The 14,368-nt window shown below is 41.1% G+C and overlaps 1 protein-coding gene across 1 annotated transcript in view; it reads left to right on the top strand.

Moving 5' to 3' along the window:
* The window catches only part of lamc3 (laminin, gamma 3), a 153,360-nt gene extending 144,783 nt beyond the window's left edge, over nucleotides 1-8,577 (top strand). The window contains exons 23-28 of the mRNA XM_069673623.1: nucleotides 214-363; nucleotides 2,200-2,302; nucleotides 4,243-4,445; nucleotides 5,215-5,355; nucleotides 5,470-5,569; nucleotides 7,293-8,577. Coding sequence (XP_069529724.1) covers nucleotides 214-363; nucleotides 2,200-2,302; nucleotides 4,243-4,445; nucleotides 5,215-5,355; nucleotides 5,470-5,569; nucleotides 7,293-7,552 — 957 coding nt within the window. The 3' untranslated portion in view covers nucleotides 7,553-8,577. The remainder of the gene's footprint in view (nucleotides 1-213; nucleotides 364-2,199; nucleotides 2,303-4,242; nucleotides 4,446-5,214; nucleotides 5,356-5,469; nucleotides 5,570-7,292) is intronic.
* Nucleotides 8,578-14,368: the final 5,791 nt, after the last annotated feature.

The raw sequence follows: 14,368 nt of genomic DNA, 5'->3' as shown, positions 1-14,368 counted from the left end.
GTTTGCTGCTCATGAGGGTTCATGTTGTTCCAGAGGAGGGCGGTTAACCACTGCAGCATCTCTGAGCAAAACAAACACTGTAAACCGACACAGAAACAGGCCGGTGCGCTCTCTGTTAAATAACACTGAAGGGTTGAATAAAGGCAGAATCATAAGCAGAAGTGTTTTTTCTTAATAATGCATCGGATTTGGGTATTTCTGCTTCCTTTTCAGTGGGGGGAGGGCCTGGTTAAACAGACAGAAGAGCTGGACCAGCGAATCCAGACCAAAGACGAGCTCATCAGTAAGATCAGACAGAAGACGGAGCCTCTGAAACAGACAACCGACGAGAAACTGGAGAAGATGATGGAGGACGTCAGTAAGGTAACTACAATTACTGCAGCGTGTGACTTTATGTCAAGATATTTATTGAACTTTCCTTTTTAAATCTTGAAGATCTCAGGTTTGTTCTCCTTGGCGGCACCTGTGGTGATAAACGGTAATTGCGGGAGCACACTTCCCAGATATCCAGACAGTGTTGCATGTGTGACGTCCACGGTTGGCTCTGGTTGTAACTCTTGATTTTCCTCGCTGACGGTCGATTTCCTTTTCAGAATGTTTGCTTCATCTGAGCGTCGAGTTTGTTTCTTTTTCTTTGGATTTTCTCTTATTGTTGAAGTTGTATCTGTAGTCATCCATCTTTTCTTTGTTTGTTCGGCCATAGTAGATTACTGTTTACTCGCAACTCTTGCAGAGACCGGAAAAGCAGCCGCTTAGCTCCGCCTACCCTCTCTAACAGACCAACCACTGCTGGGTGATGGAAAACGCGTCACTAACTGGGCACCGCTTGTGATTTTTTTAAATGTCTGTAATACTGCAAATGCAAAGGCTTTCATCAGTGGGCCATAGGCTCAATCTCCACTGTGTTATCTCATTCAGTGATAGATAGAGACTTAACAGACATTTATTGACAAGAAAATCTAAGAGATGATTACTTTAATGTCTCATGTAAAAGCTTTTCTCGGCCATGCCAGCTGCTTGGCTCTTTGGATAGTAATGTCTATGACTGATTGCTATAAAACTTTGTATAGACGTTCAAGGTCTCCATGGGATGAATGAATATTCCTTTAGCGCTACAATGAGGTTGACATTTGAGATTTTAAATTAAATGTCTCAAAAGCTACTGGATGGATTTCCTTGAGACTTAATATAGGCCATAGATTGTATATATGAAATTGACACAGCCACCGTTAGGTCACGCATGAGTTTGTAGACGTCATTTTTAAGTCTTAAATTTGGCATTTTGGCTGCTGCCATGTTTCTCAAACATGGTTTCTGTCTTTATAGTTAGTTGTTATCATGCTGAGTTACGTCCAAGTGTTCATTTTTCTGACAAGTTTATTTTGAATTAGTTATTTGATGCTGTCAAAAGGATGATTGACAGCTCTGCTGACGGCTCCTGCAGCCGATCTGTTCCGGATTAGCAGAGTAGAGGAGGATCGGCGAGACGACACGTAACTAAAACAATCACTACAGTCATTGAAGTTTACATACCTGTGAACGTCTGCTTCAGACCAACACAAAGAAGCTGTTCTGCTGTTAAACACGCCGAAGTCTGGGATCTTTGCTGTTAAGTTAAGTGTGTGTTTTGGTTAGCGCAAGTGGCTCCACCCACCGATCTCCTCTGCGCAACTCTGGCTCCAAATGACGTCACCATCGAATGATGTCAGCGTCTGTCACGGGGGTATTTTGTCTTCGGTTTTTTACAATAAGAGTATATATCTGTATATATAGTCATTGATCTATACACATTAACTGTGATGTTAGTAGGGATGCCTTCTTCTCAATCACAAGGCAGCCACGCCCTGAAGCATACCATGCTGTCTGTTTTGATCTTAATGGGACAATATGTTACGCTTCCCCTTCTACGTTCACTTCTAATGTACAGTCGATGGCACAGACATTCATGTTCCCCTCACGGTCAATTGTAACAACTGTGGTCATCCTTTAACTTTCCATCTAATCAGAATTAACGTTATTTCAACTGCTTTGTGACCAATTAACTGCAAACATAAGATTCTCTGATCTGTACTTTGTGCTTATTAGCTAATGCAATCTAACAATACCCTGACAACACATCAAAGCCTTTAATTCCTGTTGTTACAACCTTTGAATCCACTGAGGTCGTGTTTCATCCGATCTGTCTCTCTCTCTTTAAAGCTCCAAGCTCACACTCAAGGGGCAAAGGTCGTGGCTCTGTCCTCCGTGGTGACGGGGAAACAGATGGAATCAGACGCCATCGCCCTGCACAGAGACCTAGAACGTGAGTCTCTGTCCTCCTCTCTGACTGATCTAACTTATTTCTGTTTCTCTTTTGTGTCTGTCTGACGTTATTGTCTTTGTTCGACATCCAAATGAATTATTCTGCTGAAATTGAAATGTCAAGTGCTGAGAGTGGAAACAAACAGAAGAGCTACAGGCTCAAGTTTTACAATAATACATTTGTCATCAGCATCGTAACGTTGGGATCTAATTGTCATGTATTGGATGCAGCAGCAGATTATTTGAATAATGTAATGAAGTGGATTGTTTTGGGACTTTTTACAGCGTCAACTTCATGAATGAAATGTTTGCTGTTTGTGACACGTGAAGAGAATCTCAAGTGGTTTTTTTGTTTCCTCCAGTTTTCTCGGAAAGTAGAGCAGAATAAGCAGAGCATGAATAATGAAAATAAGAAGTCAGCGAGTAGAAAATTCCTGCACAACTTTTTATAATTCAATACAACCTTGAATCCATCTTAAAGGCTCCGAAAACACATTTACTTAATCAGCTTTTAACAATGAACGATGGTGCATGAACGAGAAAGGTTCACACAATGTTAGCAGGATTTTATGAACGGCAGGTGTTCGGGTTTCCATTTGTAGTACGCTTGTAGTCCGAGTAATATTGACCAATCACATATCAGCAGGCTGCGGCGTATGCAGGAAAAACAGTCCGTGTAGAGAGCAAAAGCAGGCGGGGCGTAATCCGCCGTAATAACATCCCGGCTCCCATCAGCGTCATCTGACGACAATTTAGCTTCTTATTAATCTCTGTAAACAGACATCTGTGCTAACAGCTAACAATCTGTTCAACTTGAGACAAATCTACTTGACGCTGTGTCACGACAGCCATTCAGCGTTCAGATTTCCCGACTTCCTCGAATGCATCAGAAATTATCGATCCGACCCCCGTTCAACAAACGAGCATTTTAAAAGTAGTTTTCTTCTCCTCTTGAGGACAGACCTGACAAAGCTTCATTTTGACTTTTTACTAATCTGCATCACAATGCTGAAATTTCGGCAAAGGTAAGACCCGTTAATTAAAGTAAATCACAATAAAAACTTCTTTTTTTTTACCGCAGTAGTTAGCCAGAGGGAAGCCTCTGTGCAACTTACGATTTACAGTGAAACTAACAATCACCAGAGACAATGATGATCGGGTGCTCCTCCGGGGGAATTAATAGGAAATTCTTTATTTGGAATAAGCCCTTGAGATGTGCCATCTCGTTTTCGAGGGGATCCTTAAATACAGAAATGAACAGTACAAGTACAAGTAGACAAGACATTTAACAGATTTCAAGACAAGAAACAAAACAAAGACAAAGTGAAAAATAAATAAATAAATAAATGAACAAGACTAAACAATAAATATCAAATTGCGATAAGGCATAAGAGATCAGGAGATCCTACTTAAAGCAAAACATAAACTTGAGTGCTTCATCCACTCGTAACTCATGTTCAGTAAATACAATAGGTATTCAATGAATGAAGACATGGGCATTTATTGTGTGGACATGTCTGGAGGGGGGAATTTCGCTTCACATTTGATCTGAACACGGTTACTTCTGAAGTTGCTAAATGGACTGTAAACAATGCAGCTTGCAGAAAAGGAAGTCTTGACTGGAAGTCGATTATCGCTAACCTCTGGCTAAACCAGACACGCCTGTCATGTTCAGCGTTATCCCCAGAGGCTATATCGTCTCAGACGATAGCCGATGAGTTCCGAGATTGCCCGGTACCAGAAAACATTTAGCAGGTTTTTTTTCCAATGTCAATCAAATGTGTTCAAACCAAGCCACCACACATTCCTGCTGGAAATTATGAGCTACATTTTTCAGTATTAAACTCTAAAGATAATTGTTGCTTATTCAGTTAAGACTTTCATTTTTGTTCTGAAGTATCTTTAATTCTACTTCCTGCCTTCCTTCCATTCTCCACGCAGACATGGTGAAGGAGTGGCCCAGTCGGCAGGCGCAGACTCAGGCCGCCCTGAAGAAGAAGAAACCTCTGGAGGAAAAAGTTCTCGTTGACGTCAGGAAAAAAGTCTCACAGATTAAGAAGACGCTGAAACCGGCTCTGGAAAACTCCAGCCTCTCCAGCAACACCTCGAAGGAGGCGGAGCAAACAGCACACGCTGTAGCAAAGGTGAGTGTTGGTGCAGATCGATCCACTGACAATTATGGTTATTTTTTTATATGTCAGGAACTATCTGATACACCCGTGGTATCAGATATCAGGCATTAGACCTGTAATCTAGTGCCTTCATCTGGAGAATCAGTTGCTTTATGAACTAATACATGCCGACTAATGACTTCCCCTTCAACCTCAGCTCTGCCACTTTTGTATTAAATGCTAACTAGCAAATGTTAGCATTCAAACACCCTTAAAGGGGGGGTATTATGCTAAATTCAAGCTTCATATTTCACTCTGTGATACCTGTGGAGTAGCTTAGCATTATTTACAGTTAGAAAAACTCTGTGCCGGCCCTCATACAGCCTCTGCCTGAAACGACTCAGTCAGCTCCGTCCCTTTAAGAAAGCCCGCCCCTACAAGCCCACTTTCTTCTGATTGGCCAGCTCTCAGAAGCCTGCTGAGGCTGCACTTTGTGACGCCACAAAGTGCAGCGTGTAGAAAAAACAGTGTGAAACCTGGCGTTCACAGCAGCCTGCAGACTGAGCTGAGAAGCCTGGGGATTACTCCTACATACTTTTACCGACAGATTTGAAACTTCACCCACGTTTAGTCTGGACATCCAACATTGTAACATTATATATATGTCTTAAAATGAGAAACAGCATAATACCTCCTCTTAAAATATGAGTCGTAAACTCTTAGTTCTCATTAAAGTATCTTTAATTGCCGGTTGACTTTGGTTTGTCTTTAGTTAAATGTTTCCTCTTGCGTGTGTGTGCAGGAATCCAAAGCCGTTCTGACCCAGGCAAAGCACACCAGGACCGCCTCTGCTCACCTGAGCTCCCATTTGGACTCCGCTTTACAACAACTGAGCGAGCAGGAAACACTGACTGACTCAGCAAACTCCCAAATCACCTCAGAGGTACCTCACAAAGACACCTATCACACAATGAATCGCAGAATCTATCCACATTGATCTCCACTTCCTGTTTGCAGCTTTAAGGACTGTTTCCAATCTTTATCTTCTAATCTCCAGGCTGAAGTGTCCCTGACCGGCGTGAAGGAAGACATGGAGGCAGCCAAGCTCCAGTTAAAGGCCTTTTCTGTTACACTAACTGAGCTAATCAGCAAAATTGGTGAGTCACTTTCTCATGGATCATTTTTTTACTGTGGCTACTTTGTCGACTTTGGTGTTGTTAAAGCTCATAAATCTTGATTAAAACTCAGATGACAGATCGCTAAAGAGCTCTGTGCTTTTAATGCCTCATTTAACGGGGAAATATTTCCCTGATTTTTATCCCCATTGTAAAGCAAGAATAACTGCTGGTCATTGGCCTTGTCGTGTTTTCTTTGTGGTTAGATTTCAGTGCGTTAAGATGATTCAGGGGTTTATTTCTGAGTATTATCCTTTTTTTCCTCTGTATAGAGTTCCCGCGGGTCCTTAAAAAGTCTTAAAAGCCGGGTCTACTGCCAGTCATTTGACCCGGGTCTGAATGCTGACAGGGCTTAAAGTATTCCGGCACCGTGCCAGATTTCCGGCGTTTGGCTGTGTAAAAAAAATTGGCCTATATTTGAAGAAAAACGTCGTTCGAGTTCATGAGCTCGTCTGCCAATGATATGAGAGGAACACAACTCTCCCTCTCTCAAACTAACATTATTAGCCAATCAGAAGTTGAATGGGGCGGGTCTTGGAAACATGTGCTTCAACCTAGTCCTATGCTGCATAGATGCCTGAGCGGAGACGTCACGTAGGAGAGTAGGATGGAGAGTAAATTCATGAAGCCTGGGGAAGATGCCCTCCTAATTGATAAAGGATTAAAAAATAAATGGCGCTGCGCGTGGATAGAAGAAATAGGGAAAGACGGTAAACCTTTTGGTAGCTGGTGCAAGACGTTAAGAGAATCAGGTGCTTCTGCACTTTGTGCTCGAGAAAGCTAATATATGCAACTAGCTGTAAAAAAGTGCTACCACGTCATGAATCCGACCCCACTCACAAAGCAGCTGTTCGCGCTCTCCAACACACAACACGATTACAGGGAGCAACAACCACAGCTGACGTACCGGCATCAATAACTGACCGTGTGTGCACGTTCATCGCAGAACACAACTTGTCTTTCAAGCTCTCCCAACCCCTGGTAAATTTATGCAAAAACACAGGGGTATAGTGGACAGTATGATCTAAAAATATTGAGAATTTTTAGCCTTATGTGTGTTCATACATGCATGTAGTATCTTTGTGATGTTGTCATAAGAATAGCGTTCCCCCACTTAAATAATCCCCACTACACCACTGATTGTCACCTAGTGATTGTAGGTCATCTTGTAACCTGTCAAGGACAATGCTTAGCAGCAAAACTTGATATCAAAAGTAGCCTAAATGCTCTGACCTCTAACCCCTGTGCTGATTGTAACCTTTCCCATTAAGCAAAAAAGCCGGGTGTTAGCGGGTTTTTTGTTATGCTCGCTAGCTACAAACAGTGGCGTCTGGCTGTGTGACATTATTTCATCGTCATCAGTCGCGGTGTTCTCAGAACTGGACAAAAGAAAGGAAAAGTTACGCTTTGTTTTCCAAATAAGGACTCAATAAATTCTATTTTCTATCAAGGATATCTTAAATAATATTTGTCGAGGCCTTGAAAGAGCATTGAATCTGTTTTTTAAAATGATGCAAAAACCCTGTTATAATATTTTGTACAACTAGAAAGGAAGAGATCTGGCGCTTTGTTGTCAACATGCCTGAGAGCCTAATGACCAATTTGAATCATCGATGCAATTTGTGAGTCTACATAACAAAAAACTTCAAACTGCTCTCCTCTTCCTCCATCTGTCCCCTCTCTCCCTCACACATGCCCGCACCAGATGGGAACGTGCCGCTGGAGAGATTCGACCGGATCTTGAACGAGACGGCGCGCCGTCTGAGCATGCTCCGCGGCAGCGTGGAGAGCCCGACGCTGGGCTCAAAGATCCAGAAGCTGCAGTCTGCCGCTAAGGAGCAACAGAGCCGGCTGTCGGTCATTGAACAGGACTTACAGGAGATCAGGGAGGAGAGAGAGAGTCTGAGGGACATTGCCTTAAACCTGCCTCAGTCCTGCCCTCAGGCCACAGCGGGCAAAGGCTAGACGCTGCAGGTGATTGAGTCATAGATAAGACAGCAGAACATCTGAAAAGTTTTGGAGGATTTTGTTAATAAAATCGTCTGTGGCCATTTTTATTCTGCTACAAAAAGCCATTTAATATCCCGTCCTTTTCCTACTGTTTGCCTAAAGGTACAATTTATTTTACCTCCTCAGTACAGCGACATATTTCCACCAAACGGACAAAACTTATCCTCCAACGTCTCCCATGATTTATACCTAATCTTCCTGTTTTTTTCTGCCATTTTTTCTCCCTCACTTTCTTTTTCATCAACAACATCAGAAGTTTAATTTCCCCGTGAATAATAACCAGCCGTTCTGAACTGCTGGAGTGCACTGTCAAGTTTAAAATAATGCTGATTCTCCTTTGTGGGGGTAAAAGGTGTGTCTGAGAGCTCCTCCAGACTGACACATTCATTTACACTCCCGCTCTTTTTCATCAGCCCCGGCTTAATTAACAATTAGGCCTCGTGGCCTCGGTGGGGTTCGGGTCAGGCTTCGACAGCACACAACCTGTGTTTGGGATTCTTACAGTGCCTACCTCTCTGTTTTTGTGGCTCCTCCATTTGTCTTTCTCCCTTTGACATTGTCAAAACATTCCTTGTTTTGGGGCCGTGTTTGCCACACTCTCTGGCTCCTCGTGACCAAAATGTAAAAGCGTTTGATCTTTAAAATGTGAATATTATATTGACAGGACTCATGAAGTGATACACCAAAGTTATATAACAGACACACTTTGTATGACTGCTGAAAAACAGATCAGGAGTCACAGACGGTCATTTACAAGTCATCTACTTTTCCTAGTAATAATGTTAACCATGTTTTGAATGTTTAAAACCTTCATAGAAACCATTTCACACTCAAGTGTACTTAAAAGGGTCATTTTTCATACTATAATGTCTCAATGTTCTGTAAACAACATTGTAATACTGTGCAACGCACAATGGAAATGAGGGAGCTGCTCACAGCTGAAAAAAGTTTGTTAATAGTGGTTCAAGGATTTCTTAAAACACAACAATAAAATATGTATTTGAAACCTTGGAAAACATTCTTGCAGTTTGTGAGTTAAAAAGGACAAAAATAGCAGTGCAACAAAGGAGCATTAGTTTAACATTTGTTATACAATAGTTAGTTCCGACCATGTAATCTGATTGGATACATCACAGGGACTTTTCACTCTGTGTATCACTCCGCTTCAGCCAGGTGTTCTGAATACTGTTAATAAACATCACAGCAGACCGTGTATGTCTACATTAATCAAGCTGGTACCTCAGAATCACACAGCAGACTCTTATTTCACATCTGTGGTAACCTGTAGACACAAGCTGTGTCCCAATCCAGTGGCTGCAGCCTTCGAAGGGCGCATTTGAAGGCCGCATCGAGATGCATTACCTGCCAATTCAAGAGATGGCGGACTCTTACACGGCCAAAAGAATAAAGTTTTTGGTTTCAACTCAAGCGAATAGCTAGCGTTACACATATTTAAAAAAGAAAAGGGATAATAAGTGACGTTAATTATGCTAGCTAGCTAGCCCGCTAGCTACTTGTTGCCAAGCGACAGGAGCAGCGTTTGGTGACGCAAGGGTAAGGGAGGGGAACAGCTGGTGACGCAAACAGGAAATGCTCCGTAGAGCTGACCGTCTCATTTCAGTTCGGCTTTAACGGTCTACACAGGCAATGAATAGAAAACGCAGGGACGCAGCTACAGAGTGCAGGGGAATGTTTGGGTTGCTTGGCAACAAATGTCCAGTTCAGTTCAGTTAAAGTGGCAGTGAGCAACATGAACATTCCAATGGAAAGAATGTTCTGCGTCTCCGTATCGCTCCGCTAAGCCCCTCCCTCCAAATGACGCACCGAAACATGCACGTGCATTTTGAGGGGTTTGAGAAGGAAAGTCAAGGTTGCCAACCGTTGTCAATGGCAACTGTCAGTTCCACTCAACACCTTATGCCCGACTCAGAGGTAAGCTACAACAGTAAGTTACTAAAGTGAATACTAAATTATGTGATAAATAATACATCTAGATTTAAATTATTTTACGTCGTTTTTTCTGTTGTTTCTTCTCAACATTTATGTACAGGAACAGAGATGTTAGTGACAACTAACTGACTAACTGTTACTAACAACTTCGTGTAACTTAGTGAATACTTAAAATGTACAAATTACAAGTAAGGGTAACAAATTTTGAAGTCTAGTTGTTGTAACATGGCCTAGTTATTTCTGGAATCAGAGCATCCAGAGCACTGAAAACTCGGCAGTATTTGTGCATGAAAATCCTGCTCCTGGGGGCCAGCGCTGAGGCAGAGGGACGAGATGAGGATGGGGAAGCGTTGGAGGTCAAAGCCAAGGAGCAGACCTTCTTAACCAGGATGGCCTGGCCCGAATTCAGCAGCTGCAACCCCTGCTCATTCAAGATGAACAGGTATCTGTAACAGTATCGACTGTGCTATACAGTGGAAAACGCTTATAGTGATCATGGTTACAGTTAACAGTTTAACTGTTGCAGCCTTCTATAGGCAAGCTGTCATATACTTAGGCTCTCTTCTAGCTTATTTGAATGAGGTTTTTGTACTGCCACAGTGTGTAATGACTGTCCCTGTTTGTTCACGTGTTACTGTTAATATTCAGTAAAAAATCACTCCCTCTCATGTGATATTGCTTAATTAGCACACATCTAGTATCATTTACTTTAAGTACGAATGATAAAAAGAGAAGATGCATCTCTTGTTTAGTTAAATGCATTGTCAAACCTTGTTGTTGTGACAAAGCTCACTAATCATACATTTATATCTAATTTGCTTATGTGCTGGATTATTCCTTGGCCTGGTGCAGTGATTTTCCTAGATTCACCTTCAGTTACTTCGATGCCTCCCAGGGAACACAACATTTTGCTATTTTTTTTAATGTTATTTCTGGTTAAACAAAGAAGATATAACATGTTAATTAGTATGCTTAAGAGGTAGTTGTAGGTGTATCATTTTTCCTTCAGGTCAGGTCAGATTAGCGCTTTCCCTCTTTGTTTATATCTTTATGCTAAGCTTAACTAAGCTAATTACCTGGTGAATGTAGTTTCAATGTTAACAATCAGATATGGCAGTTTTACCAAACTTTTAAAGGTATAATATGCAGGATTTTTCCTTGCATTTTGTAAACAACACATTAAAACTGGGCTCCTCCTCCTGGGCTCTTCATCACCAGAAGATCAATATCACTCTCTCGTGCGAGAACACGCCCACCCCGCCGAGATAACACCGACAGCATTTGGACTAGCATGCTAACCGCCAGTTGCCTTTGCGCTAGCATGCTAACCGCTGGTTAGTTTGTCTTACCCAGTTTGAAGCACTTACCTGTCTAACAGAAAGAAGGCCAACTCTGCATCGCTCTTTTGCCATGTTCGCCCGTCTGAATGGGGCCCAGTTGCTAATTTTTACCACTCCCACACTCACCTCTATGCTGTGATTGGCTCAGGGGACCACAACAGCGCCCCTACTGAAAACGTCCCGTGTAAAGCAAAACAACAGAATAGATGCAGAGGGAAGGGTCTGCACACACTCACCAACACACATGTATAATGTGTTGATTTAGGTTACAGAAAAAACACATTTTCAAGCACTCTGTTTTGAACGATATCTTTAGCTAGCTAGCTAACGTTAATGGCAACTGGGGAAATGATCATCACCTCTAAGAGATGCCTACTTTTGTTTCTGTCTGATATCAGGAACAAATGTCAAAAAAAAAGTGATGAATGAACGAAACCAAAATGAGCAAATTCATACTTTTTTCGGGTCTCTAAAACTCTTAGAAGTTTAGACCAGTATCCAAATTGTACTGGCACAGAGGGGAACATTCTTAGAAATCCATCATGTGGATAAATGAAGTTCTGAGTTTGGGAAATTAAAAGTAGTCATTTCCAGTCAGTTTAGTGCCTAAGTAGAAATGAGTGTCATTATCATATGAAAATGAAATCAGAATTCATGACTGTTGAGGAGTAGCATGGAGATAGAGAAAAGCACAGCTAGAGCCCTTAAAGTCATTACTTTATTATAATATTCATGCTCCATTATGTTTTGAATATTGGAGAAATTATCCTGAGGTGCTCTACGCAATAAAAGAAAAAGACAAAACGACTAATTTAATCAGAACTTCTACCCAAGATCTGTTACTTTGAGTTCACAATAAAGGAGCAAAAAGAGGTGAAACATTAAATCAACCAAAGAGCGATGAAGAGAATGTGTCAGAGAATCGCAAGGATGTGACAAGAGCGTTTGCAGCTTTCAAATGGAAGTTCAAGCAAAGTGATGAGAGCATAACAACACTTATATTAGTATGATCTTGCTTTTTGGCAAGGAGCTCGACTCCCTTCAACTTTACCATTCTAATGTGTGTCGTTCAGCATTGGGAAGAAACACAAGAAAATTAACTGCCTGAAAACAAGAAAAGCACAAATATTTGTTGGAATGTCAGAAGCTAACATAATAAAATGTTCTGCTCCTTTCCTATTAAATTGTGTAGACTACCTTACATTAAAGGGTTATGTAACGTAATTCTAATGTAATTAGGAATTTAACATTTGGAATGTAAATGTTCTTTATATATGTTTCATGCTTTCTTCAACATGAGAGATTATGAAATGATACCTAGCCTAATTTAGCCCAATTGCACAACTAGCTTTTAGTATTCCCTCAACCTTCTTTCCACTCATTTCAGTTAACGGCACTCAATATTCATCACATTTTTTTTTTTTTTTTTTACATTTGTTCCTGATTTCAGACAGAAATAAACAAAAGTAGGCATCTCTTAGAGGTGATGATCATTTCCCCAGTTGCCATCAACGTTAGCTAGCTAGCTAGCTAAAGATATCATTCAAAACAGAGTGCTTTTCTGTAACCTCAGCTGGTACATTTACCTGTAAACTTGCCTGAAACGTACTTTTACAAGCTGTGAGGTTTAGACAGTTGGTTAGACTGCTAACAAAATGACAAGATTACATTCTCTTGTGGTTTTTATAGCTATGTCGAAATTAGCTACACTGTTGAGTCTGTAAACGGTTAGCTTGAAGCTGGGTTAGCTTGAAGCTGGGTTAGCGTTCGCAGCTCAACAACAGACTTCCACTTGCTTCAAAGAACCATAGGTACATTTATGACTTCTACATTTAACATATCATTCAACAAAAATATGTGTGTAAAGGGGGAGAGAGCTTCTATTAGCAACTCAGCAATGCTAGCATGAGGCTACCGTTAGCTAGCTATTGAGCTACAAGCTAACTTTAGTATGAGAGATTCAGAAACTAGCCTAATTTCATGTATGTTGTTGCTTGGCTTACACTTGTTCTCAATTTAAACTGAATGTTTTTCTTCATACATTACAAGATAGACAAAACTGTAGCTTTTTTTTAAAGTAACGCCTGTTGAAAAGCACTTTATTTCCCTATCATTCAGACAGTCAAAGTTTTCCTATTTGCACAAATAAAACTCTTCTCTAAAGTCTGATTCTGCCAATAAAGTTTCTCCCACAGAGAAATGTCCATGTGCATAAAAGGGAATCACCATAAGCAGAGGAGAACATGCTGTGGGCAGATAATTTTTAATTGGCCGGGGAGGATATAATGCATTTTGTTAAGAAGTTGTTCTAATCCAAGACGAAATGTTGCCCAATGTTGGGAGTTGGCTGAGTGATCATCAGCCAAGAGCCAAAACAGAAACTGGCAGAGAATCATAGATGTAGCTTGGCTAGTGGTGTGGGGGTAATTACCAGCTGCTCATTGACATCTATAGGAAGCCTTTACTTTCGGATTTCCCTCCTTGTGAGTTGAAATGCACGCTGGCAGTTATATGTTAGATTATATGTGGATCATAAAAATACTTAAAAAAATGTACTTTAATAATTCCTTAAAACACACATATGTCAAATTAGCTGCTATAAAGATCTACAACTGTTAATTAAAGCCCATAATGCCGATGCCTGAAGGGGTCTGAGCACTCCTTAACATCAAAGATAGTTGCAGACAAACCCCCTACTGTGCCCAGCGTTCTCCGTCATCAAATTAGTTAAGGAAAGGAAACTAAAAATGTAGTGCCCTCTGAAATATCCTCACCTTTTCACCCCAAACCCTGCCAGGCCTCATGTTCCAGCAGAAAATAGAATTCAAATATTAAAGCTGCTGTGTGCCTCATCCCTTTTATTTGCTTTGGTGTAAAAGCAATCACACGGCGGTTGTGCGTGCAGCCGTGAGAATGCTGTAAGCACGGTGAGTAGATTAAACAGGCTCATAACAAGGAAGGAAATAAATGTCAGAGGATGCTTTGATATGTCAGAGACCAAAGGTTAAAATAAAACGGCACAAATACCTGCGGAGGGATTTGCACTGTGGCCTCGACTCACCTTCTGAATTCATGTTAACATATGTAAATAGATGCTTTTAAGTTGTCATAAATACTAAACACAGAAATATTTTTTAAACAAGTTGTCAACATATGAGATGGTTTTATTGCCATAATACTACAATTTATACAACATACTTAATCTGATTTCTGCTGCACAAAATCTGTTTAGACCCCCTCCAGGGTTTAACCTTGTAAACATCTCCATGTGGTGTTCTTCATGTGCTACAAGACATATCAGGGACAACATAAGCAGTCTTCTCCACGGCTGGGCCTGTCTGCTTTTAAACTGCAGTGTACCAAGGACAGACTGAACAACACGTTATCAGTCCAAAAAGGTCAATCCTGTCTTCACTGAACTTGAGACAGTGAAGACAGTGAGACACTGAGAACTGCATCTCAGGTGTGGGACAGCATATAT

This window comes from Semicossyphus pulcher, unplaced genomic scaffold (genome assembly GCF_022749685.1).
Source record: "Semicossyphus pulcher isolate SPU_LCO1_2020_fin unplaced genomic scaffold, fSemPul1.0.p SCAF_22, whole genome shotgun sequence".
NCBI lineage: Eukaryota > Metazoa > Chordata > Actinopteri > Labriformes > Labridae > Semicossyphus > Semicossyphus pulcher.
This window is presented reverse-complemented; position numbering and strand designations above follow the sequence as displayed.